Source organism: Malus sylvestris, chromosome 2 (assembly GCF_916048215.2).
Source record: "Malus sylvestris chromosome 2, drMalSylv7.2, whole genome shotgun sequence".
NCBI classification, from domain to species: Eukaryota; Viridiplantae; Streptophyta; class Magnoliopsida; order Rosales; family Rosaceae; genus Malus; species Malus sylvestris.
The window spans coordinates 26,514,865-26,525,563 of NC_062261.1; the positions used below are offsets into that span (position 1 = coordinate 26,514,865).

A 10,699-nucleotide genomic window follows, 5' to 3' on the forward strand; every position below is an offset into this window, starting at 1 on the left:
CCCAACCACCCGAGTGGTCTTGCGCGTGCGTAACTTGAAAAATATCCAAGGTTGTATCCTTCAGTGTACACCTCTTCAACCACCTTCTTATGGGCTTCATGAAGGGCTGCCAACTCTGATTTGTGCACGTCCGTGAGCTATTGGAGATTGCAATGCGGCTAACCATTGAGTTCAAAATTTAGACCTTGATGACAAGAGCGTCATCGTGGGGTGAGTGGACTTTCTCCAAATCTCGATCGAAAAACATTAGGATATTGGAGTCGATTGTAAGTGGTTTGCTAATAGTCGCCACCATCCTGGGCTTCTTGCATGCCACCTTTGTTTCCTTGTGGATCTTCCCCAGGTACTCTTACTCCCCATAAATGCAGTTGACGTTGAGTGTGGGATCTTTGGCTAGGTCTTGGAATTTCAAGAATTCTTGAGCTCTCTGGGGCTTCTTTCGTGAAGCCTCAGGAGCACAGTGTCAGCTCTTCGCTCATGAGTACAAATCAGCAGTTCTTGTTGTGGTTCCTCTAGGGCATTCACATGCTTCTCAAGGTCAATGATTCTTACGTGCTCTCTTTTTTGTGAGTTATTTCTGAGCTTGTCGACAGTCGCGTAAATCTGTAGCAGACTCTCCCAAATCCTATCCATGGGTGGAGCATCCTCGTTGGTGCAATTACACCGTGGGGACGTTGCTGTAGTCACAATAGTATATAGTGATTTGGTCAAGATGTTTTTAGTTCCTCTCAAGAAAACCACCGATTACTGGAACCAAATACGCGCACCATCGTGAGTGGTGTAGATGCTCGAATTTGTTTACCTATAAAAGAATTCACAACCGTGAGTAAGGCTAGGATCGAAGGGTGTGCAAGTCAAATGCTCTATGACGGTTAAGCCGAAAATTAAAGCCAAAACACGGTCCAAACCGAACTGCACATAATGGTTTGATTTTGTAGTTTTGAAATCAAACTGAAAGTTAAAATAACAATTTCGTATCGGTTCCTAATGTCTAGAATCGGGCCAAACCACATAAAATGTATATAAAAAAAATTAATTGGCCAATTAGGCATTTGGGTTGGTGGGGCCCTAAATTACTATGGTGGTTTTCAATTTTGGTTTTAGATACGGTAAATTATTCTTCTCTCATGCAAGTGGCAATTTACCACAGTGGTGGAAAAATATTGAGCCTCTGCATGACGTCGTGGGTTCAAATTCTGTCAATGGCTAATCTAACATCTAATCTAACAAAATCTATTGTTTGAACAAAAAAAAAAAAAAAATTATTCTTCGCACATTTGGGGCCCAAAACAAATTGAAAATGAAAAACTTTAAATAAAAGATAATTAAATTGGAAACCCCAAACCGGAACAACCCTATCAAGCAAGTCCAATTTTTAATGGCCCTATAAGTAGCCCAAACCGAAACAAAACCATTTGAAATCGAACCAAACCAAAGCCAATTGGTTCGATTTCATTTCGCTGCACATGGTCAAACTGAACCAAAATAAATTTCGGTTTCAATTTTACCCTAAAACCACTCCGCACTGTGCTCACCCAGAAATTGTATTTGTTCCCACATTGCGATCCCTTGTAGCAATAGGGGTTTTAAAATGGTCTCGTATAAAAACCTAATGGCAACATTCATTTCCTACAGATCCATCAAAAACTGATTTTGGTGTAGGCTTGCTAAAAACTAAAACAAATTAAGTTACAAACTAAAACCACTAAAAACTTTGGCCGCCGTTTTTATTTTTTGCCAGGTCGATATTCCCCTATTGTATTGAATCAATAAAAACAGAGGTCAGTGCTACGGCCCCCTATTGTTTGATCCAACATTGACTGGGGACGAACCCCGACTTGCATAGGTCCTTGGACTGCCCCTGTTGGGTTACCAAGCACTTGCCCGCAGCTCCTGCCACCCAAAGGGCGGGCGGAGCGCGTTGTCAAGGATAAAAGAAACAGAAACCTAAGGCGTTATGGCAATGTTATCGATATGAAACAATCACGTTAAAAACAATACCCAAAACACTCTTAAAGCACAATTCTAATGGAGATATTCTGCAGCAACCATGTATGTAGCACACAATGAATCTTAACAAAGCCCAAGAGCATAGACAATTGAAGTGAAACACTCAATTTCTCTTTCGAATGCAAAAAACAAATACCATCAATGTTTTGCTTTCATTACCTACTAGCAAACTAAGTGCTCGTAGCTTACAACAATCTTTTAGTTTTAACAAGCATAACGCAAACAAAACAAACAACATTATACGCATGCCTGATCAGCCCCCGATCAAAACAAAGATTTAATCCAAATGCTTGAATCTGAAAGTTGTTTTAGTCCGCGAAACAAAGATTCACGCCTACCTGCAAGAATGGTTTATGGGCATCATTTTATATTATCCATTTTTGTTTTAAACCCATTTTAAAGCAAGGCACGCGCAGAAGAATTCTACCTGAAACCTGAAATTTTGTGATACTGAGTCTTCTCAAACCTTCAGAGAAGCCTTGTGTACCATGGTTTCTTTGTGTATTTGGTGACAGCTCTTCTCAACAAGATCAAGCAGTTTCTCCAAGTTCATAGCCCACGAATTCAGAACGTTGTTGCTATCCTTTGCAGTTTGGAAACAGACTATTCCTACTGGCCTGTCAATCTTGGCCACAAGTGCCTTGGACACAACCATATCAGACAGATGCTTCTCAGCTTCCTGCATAGGACGGGGGCAAAGCTATATATAAAACTAGAATCAAAAAAGAAAAATCACATATTTCAAATAAGTCCAGCTACGGCATCCTAAACAGTCAGATTATCCAGATAACTCTGTTATCATATATAAATATGTTACATATACAATGATACATTAATACATTTCAGACTTTTTTTTTTGTCAATAAATAAAACAAAAGAGAAACCAAACATCAACACATCACAATTAATCAGGATTACCTATGACTTTAAACATCACACACGTAAGGAAATGTAGAGATTAACTAAAAATCACAATAAAAGCAAAAAAAGAGTGCAGACAGAAAATGGAGTGATGCAGAGAAATGGATAAACAATTGTGGGGAAGGACACACAGCACAAGAGCCGTGAGACTTATAACCAAAAGCGAATCACACCAAAATGTTTTAAAATTAAGGCATGATAGTTCATCACAACAGTCTGTAATGCGTAAATCTGGCTTCCAGTGGGGTTGTCTTGGAAATTAGAAGAGATTCTAATTGAAACTAATTATATTTAAGCCTGTTGTAGCTAATCTGAAAAAAAAATCATTCATTGTAATAAAGATTTAATATTAATAATAAATGCAAATGAACATTAACAAACCTGTATACTCAGACACAGCAGCTCTGCAAGTCGCTTCAAGGTAATTCTTGAGTAGTTCTTGGAAACAACAAGTATGTTCTGAAAAAACAGTAACACATGTCAGAAACAAATTACTAATTGAACAGTTATAAAGAGCAGATTGCAATGTAGGGGAAACTCTACATGTTCAATAATTCTCTGTCTCAGATCTTCAGCTGCTTTGTCGCCCAAAGAGCCTCCAAGCATGTTCTTCTCGCTCTCAAACTCATCCTTGTATGTATTCCAAAGAGTGTTCCATTGTATGACTTCCATAGTTACCACCTGTTTCAACAACAACCTACAGCATAATAACAAAGGCAGACATCATAAGTCATAGAAGAGCATATGTTAAATGCGAACCCACAAAGGGAGATGAGCAACAGATGCTAATATGCTATTGTTGAATATACCTAAAATATGGAAGTTCAGAAAGATTCTTATCCTCCAGGATGGAATTGAGAAGGCTTGACTGCATTGGATCATATGGAGCCAGAACCAAGTACCAACAGATTTTCCTCAAGACCTAAATGAATAAAAGTGTCACAAAAGCTCAATTTAATTCAAAGGGATTTTCCTCAAGACCGAAATGAATAGAAGTGTCACAAAAGCTCAATTAAATTCAAAGGATAATATATATATTAATTTTACCGGTATCCACTGAGCTGAATTCTCCTTAACAGAAGGAATATCGTATATCGCCTTGTAGCAACGGCAAATCTCAAGGTAATCGTTGTTGTGAGAATAATACCTACAAAGGCAATAAGAGAACATCAGCGATCCATTACATGTCAAAAGGTTTACAAACATCACATAGAATTCAACTAGTTGTGATCATGTGTGATTCTCAATTCTTAGTCACGGGATGCCCCAAATGATGCAACACAAGGGATGATAGGAGTTTGAAGAAAAAAAGTTTTTCCAATTCCAATAACAAAAGAGTGACATCCACTTGTTGCTAGATATTTTTGTTACGTTATCCAAGGTATAATGCTGCCAACAGCAATTTATTTATTTAGACAAAAACAATTCACATAATTATGTGGAAGCCATTCAGCTTCTAGCATCTGAAACTAAAAACGAGAATCATGGATTCATGGACCTCATACCTAATCTTATGAACAAACCAAACAAAAAAAAAACATTTAAGAGTTATTCATCACGTCAGATATGTCGTTCTTTAAAACTGTTGTGGTTTGTATGGACAACATTAGAATGGAACTATGTCAGAAATTGAACCAAGCTAGTGTTTTGGCCAAATCAGATTCTAGAAACTCCATGCTTATTCATTGCAATGGGTTCCTGGAAACCCATGCAATCCAACATTCACATCTTTGTGCTTGAAAATACTAGGATGGATCATGGAAGTGCTTATATACCAAAGCACCAATACAAAGTATACCTATAAGGGCATATTCATCAACATAATTAAATATAAAGACAAAATCAGGGAACGGGAATGGGAGATCCACCTCTTTTTTTTTGGAATGCAAAACCTCATTTGATTGGTTTTGAATAGCTACGAAACAGGCAAACCCATACCCATTTGCACTTAAAAACAGAGGGAATCTCATACAGATTCCCAAGTGGCAAAATAGTAAATCAAATACTGTTGTACTTTTATGCGCAAACGGAAGCGAATTCTAACAAAGTACCAATATCAACGTCGTAGATGAAAGCTAAGACAAACAATCTCAAACTAACACAATAGATTTACATGGTTCGACGTAAAGCCTATGACCACGAGCGAAGCACGGCGAGGAATTTCACTAAACAAATGGAGATTACAAAAGAGTGTTTAAACTCTCACAACCCAAATCCCACAAATCACAAACCCTAAACCAAACGAGTAGAGAACCCAAAACAAATGGAGAAGATTCTCCCAAATTGCTCTCTAACTCACAAACTCACAAATTGACTCTCACCAAATTGCCACACAAATGAGCCATACTAAATACACTAACCCTAAGGTCCTATTTATAGTGCATAGGACTTCGGTTACAATAAGAATCCTAATAGGAAATAAATCCAAATCCAAATCAAATAGGCAATTACCAAAATCTCTCCAACAAGGAAACTAACTAAGAAGTCAAAACCAAACCCAAATAGGACACCAAAACCAAATAGGTGACACAAATCTAATTTTTTTTTTATCCTAATTTTGAGCCAAAAACCCAACAAATACTACCTAATAACAGCATTTCATTATGTACATGATATGTAATTTCATGCATATTAAGATGTTTGTCTGAATACAAGTCTACAAATGTATGAGTCAAGTGTAGCCTCAAAAAATCTAAAGTGGTAGTCAAGCCATAGCAAACCGTGTGAAGATAATATAAACATTTAAACAAATACAGAACAAAAACATAGAATAGGATAAAAACACTCAATACCGTATCATTAATTCATAGTATATCCGCTTCAACTCCAAGAGCGATGGTATATCAGCAGGAGCTTCTTCAACAACATTGTCACCTTCTTTTGGTTTTTTCTTTTCTTTTGAAGCATCAATATCAAAAACTCTTGGACTGATCTTCCTCGAGAGTATTTGAGCACGAACATAATCTTGACGGTCTAAACACAACCGAACCTGCAAAAATAAATATACGCAGCATGGCTCATAATGAGAACCAGAACTAAGACATAAAAAGTTGTGACTGTAATGAATGAGTAGTGAATATAAAGAGTAATCTGAAAAGAATTAGACCCATACTTGTTCAAGAATGAAAGCAATCTTCTCAGTTTTTGCCATGGCACCAAAAGTTTCCACCTGCAAAGATTAATGATTAAAAACGAGTGCTAAAAAATGCATTGTCCTTTCTTTTTTTTTTTCCAGAGAGCATGGAAGGAGAGGGAAGATAATAATTCCATACTGACCGCAATTTCTTGCATCAAATCAGCAGCTTCAGCAATAAGCCCTTGCTCTTCCTTAATCTTTGCAAGTCTCTTGATTAACCGGGCTCTCTCAATTTCAACATATATCTAAAGAACAGTGTTCATGAGAATTTTAAACAAAAAATTATAAAGTTGAAATTACATAATTTGAACTGGAGGAAATTGAAGCTTTTTACTATAAGTTTACCTTCCCAGCAGAAACATTATTCAGTGTTTTAATAAGCTCTACACGAGTTTCAATATCTGGTGTCTGATCAATATATTGCATCGCTTGCTGGACCATTGCAGTCACAGCCTGCATGGAAACAAACAACTGAATGAGCAATAACAATAAAAGAAAATTACTTCTGGGAATGCAATCAATTGCAACTTGGAACAACATATTATCAAAGAAAGTGACTAATATAGGATATGCCGATAATACTTAATTATGACCAAGACAAACACAGATAAATGTGCATTGGAAAGCAGTCTTCAGCAATAAAACCAATATTCAATATTCTCCAACCAAGAAATGATGAAAGATACATATTCACAAAAACAAATACATATATATAAAATGAACTTTTTATTTTTTAGTTTTTTGCTTCTTCTGAATTTAAAAAAAAAAACCCACAATCATAGATATCCCAACCGCAGCAGTGAATTTGTTCCTCTGAAAAGAAAATAGATACCGGTAACACTTAAATTGCGTTTGGATGAGAAAACTTAAGAATACTAAGGATGAATAAATAACAGAAATTGAAACGATAGAATTTTATTATCTAGAATTTGTGAATTTTCTTGTTTTATTAACCTAAAAGAACAATGGAATTTAAATATGGAATTAAATGTGTATAAAGTCAATAATATATAATGAGACAGTAGTTAGAAAATATGCTAGTAGAGGTGGTGGAGACGGTGTTGATGATGGTGGGTAGTGGTGGCAGTAGGAGCAAGGGAGACAACGGTATGTGGTGGTGGCGGCAGTCGTGATGGTGATGATGTGTGACATGTGGTGGTAGTGACCGCTCATTGTTGAGTTTGTATGTATATTTTATTTTAAATTCTCACTCAAGGAAATTTGGAAATAACTATTTACATGGAATTTAAACTTGGGAATTGGAGGTCCCAAATTCCGAAGTTTTTTTTTCCACGCATAAATTCTAAATTTCTATGTCTATGAATCCAAACAAGGGAATTGGTGCATGTCAATCATTTTGGTATTTCTGTGAAAAACCTCCGTTAAATTGAGGGCATTTTTGTACAATCAACCCCTCCACTTGCTTTTCCATTTAACAGAGATTTTTCATGGAATGACCAAAATGATTGACGGTGAACAAACTCAGGAACTCACTTCTATCAATTTTCAATGTCAGGGACTCAAGTGAGGAATTATGTTAATCTCATGAACCATTTAGGCCAAATATATGCATATATATAACAACTCATAAGACAAAGATAGCTACATACACATGTACATACATGATCAAAACTCTATTTCTTTAAAACAAGAAAAAAAACACAAAAAAACAAATAAATGCTCAAAGCACAAAAAATTAATGTATGGGACAACAGTAACTAATTGAGCACTGTACTAGTACCATTTAAACAAAAACTCAACATTTTTATTGGATGGTTTCATTCGCAAACTTAAAAATACACAATCACAAACAAAGATGCCAAAGAATCTACGAGTTACTACAGGTTACCTGCTTGAGCTGACCACGACGTTTGGATAATACAACAATCTGATCATTGAGAGTCTTCCAAGCACCCGCTTTAAAGCAGAGTTCAAGAATGTCAGTGGCTGCCTTCTTGGTTCCCGCTACATCACCAGCAAGCCTCATTTGCTTCTCTACATTCAGCAACTTCTCTATTTGGGTATCCAAATCGCCTCCTCCTCCCTGAAATTCAATAAATTCCACATAAAACATAACAATTCAGGGTCAACAAAGATAACTGTTAACAGATTAGAGTTTTAGATCTGGGAAGAAAAAATGGCTTACCATTGTAAAGTTCGAGTAGAAATGAAACCCCTAGCAATGTCCTCGTACGATGAAAGCTACCTGAAATACTACACGACGATAAGATCATGACTAATGAAGCAAACACATTACATAATCATATTAGTTTTACTGTTTTAGTTCAACATATTAAAGGGGCACAGAAAAAAACCAAAATCTGAGCCACACAACCCTCCCCCCCTTCATCCCTTTCGTTTCCAAGGATATCCCTCACACACTGGTCAGTCCGTCCCTCCTCTAGTCCAAACATATCCCCTAAGGAACTGAATTAATCTAATCTAAATTCCTTAAAAAAAATAAAAAATAAAATAAAATAAAACCCCCCCAAAAAAAAATCCTAGAAACTCATAGCCCCAAATTCAAAAGCAAACATAAAATTAAGCTAAAAACAAGCCCAGATCCATTAGAAATACAATCACAAGTAAAACCCATTACAAAAATCAACTGAAGTACCAAAACAATCACTTCAAATATAAACAATCACAGGCCTGAAACCCTAAATCTTAGTTTTCATGGGAAGATAACAAAAGAGCATCTGACTGAAGGAATCAGAGGTCACAAAATCATATTAATAAGTACAAAATTAAACACCTGAATCGTTAGCAAACAAACCCAATCTCTAATTCACGAATCTAAATTCGAAAAAAGCCCCAAATTGAAAGCCAAGCAGATTTCTCAATGTATGATATATGATACAGCAAACAGAGAACCCTAAAAGAGATAAACTTAAGCATACCTTGCGAATACTTGAGATTTTAGAGAGAGATGGAGAAACAGGCGGAGGAGAGAGAGAGAGAGCGTTCGGAGAGTGAATGATATAAGAAAGAATTTGAGAGGCCGATTTTTTTCGTCTTTTACTTGAAAATGTTGGATTGATTGAGGGATAAGTAAAAGGAATTTGGGTCGTGTATGAACCTATCTGTATAATACAATACAAGGTATTTGATCTTGGCCCTTGAAAATCATCCTATGGCCATGTAAAATTTATTTGTTTAAATACGCCAATAAGTGGTATACTATTAGCCATAGGATAGTTCTGAACGGCTAGGATTAACTTTCTGACAGTGCCTGGATTGTTCTCAACTAGTGGTGTTGGGCTCCAACTTACAAGCTCAATCATGTCTCAAATGCCGATTATTGTGGAAGGGTTACAAGTCTAGCTTAAATTCATATAAAATACGAAATGAAGAGTGTGCAAATTATGATCATATCACGCCAATAAAACAATAGTCTATTAGACATCAAGTTCATGCAAATCATGCATATTTATCATGTCAAGCTGTATTATAGTATTAATACATTAATTCGAGTCACGCTAAGCATGTGACACGCTTAAATGAGCTCAAGTCATGTAACGGGTCTTGTCGAGTGGTTCGTTCTGTGGATGGTTACAAAGTTTACTAGACTTACGTAAAATTAAACTTGTGGAAGATTTTTGAGCCGCTTGGGAGCACCAAAAGTTCCCCCTTGATTTTGGCTTCACGTGGGAAGGCTTAAGAGAAAACAAATTTATCCTTACCCCTTCCCTTGCAAACTAACTAGGATACTTAGGAAATAACTAAAACTCAAAGTCGAGCTAACAAAATCACATGTTTACCTAGAGTCACGTGCCCATTTTATTGTGCAAAAAAGAAAAATATTTCCTTTCCAAGCTCACATATGTTTCCAAAACCCAAAGTCAAGCTAACCAAATCACATGCTAACCTAAAGTCATGCACCCCTTTTATTGTGCAGAAAAATAAAATATTTCATTTCCACGCTCACATAGGAAAAAGATGAAAGAAAGCATGGAGGAGCGCTACCAAAGATAGAGTCGTGTTGTGGGACTTAGTCTAAGAAAGGTGTTGTGGACATGGTCCACGAAATGTGTTATGAGACTTGGTCTAGGAAATAAGAGACTCTGGGCAGTGTGCTCAAACAAGCTTCACGGTACTCCTAGCCTCTACAGCGTTATACCTAAAAGAAACCTGTAGCTACAGCAATGGAAAGGTGAATGGAAGACTTAGCTGATTTGGAACAGGAGAAGAAACCAAGAGATTTCCCAACTGTGGATGCAAATTTCTTCCTCCTTGATCTTGGACAATTTTGCACCTACAAAACAATTAACATCTTAGGTTAAGGCCAAGAGCCTCACGCGCCCACGATGAATGGGGGGGCTTTGGCCGAAGAACCTCCGATGCCAAAGTTAGAATTTAGAGAGAAAGAATGTTTAGAGAATTTTGGGATTTTTGCCAAAGTGTTGGAATGAATATTTGGTGAAAATATGAGCCTATTTATAGGGCTAGGTTGGTTTAGGTTTTTTTTTGGTTTAATTAGCCAATTAATTGGCTAATTAAACATAAAAGGAAATGCTTTTGTGGTTATGGAATTTATTGGCTACTTAAACATAAAAGGAAATGGTGAAAAAGGTAGAAAAGGTGATGGATGAGGTTTTGAAATGGGAATAGCCGGCCCTTTTGTGGGAGTTA

At 36.6% G+C, this 10,699-nt stretch overlaps 1 protein-coding gene across 3 annotated transcripts; it reads right to left on the reverse strand.

Moving 5' to 3' along the window:
• Nucleotides 1-2,099: 2,099 nt before the first annotated feature.
• LOC126604168 (26S proteasome non-ATPase regulatory subunit 12 homolog A-like) lies at nucleotides 2,100-9,129 on the reverse strand. 3 transcript variants are annotated; one of them, XM_050271331.1, is made up of 13 exons: nucleotides 8,968-9,129; nucleotides 8,214-8,281; nucleotides 7,917-8,111; nucleotides 6,413-6,520; nucleotides 6,208-6,312; nucleotides 6,044-6,100; nucleotides 5,724-5,920; nucleotides 3,979-4,078; nucleotides 3,741-3,853; nucleotides 3,475-3,628; nucleotides 3,313-3,390; nucleotides 2,438-2,689; nucleotides 2,100-2,344 (listed from the first exon to the last, which is right to left on the reverse strand). In XM_050271331.1, the coding sequence occupies exons 2-12, from the start codon at nucleotides 8,214-8,216 to the stop codon at nucleotides 2,471-2,473; spliced, it is 1,329 nt and encodes a 442-aa protein (XP_050127288.1). In that variant the 5' UTR covers nucleotides 8,217-8,281; nucleotides 8,968-9,129; the 3' UTR covers nucleotides 2,100-2,344; nucleotides 2,438-2,470. The 3 variants fall into 3 exon arrangements, with proteins under 3 accessions (XP_050127288.1, XP_050127272.1, XP_050127280.1); XM_050271315.1 differs by having other exon boundaries at nucleotides 2,100-2,348; XM_050271323.1 differs by having other exon boundaries at nucleotides 2,100-2,348; nucleotides 8,214-8,273; nucleotides 8,968-9,121.
• Nucleotides 9,130-10,699: the final 1,570 nt, after the last annotated feature.

Bases quoted from the DNA above. Each gene is read 5' to 3' on its own strand.
- LOC126604168 (XM_050271331.1), bottom strand. The intron at 6,101-6,207 runs GTCAGTATGGAA...TAATCTTTGCAG, and splicing joins ATTTGATGCAAGAAATTGCG to GTGGAAACTTTTGGTGCCAT. The intron at 2,690-3,312 runs GTTTGTTAATGT...CGTCCTATGCAG, and splicing joins TGCTGTGTCTGAGTATACAG to GAAGCTGAGAAGCATCTGTC.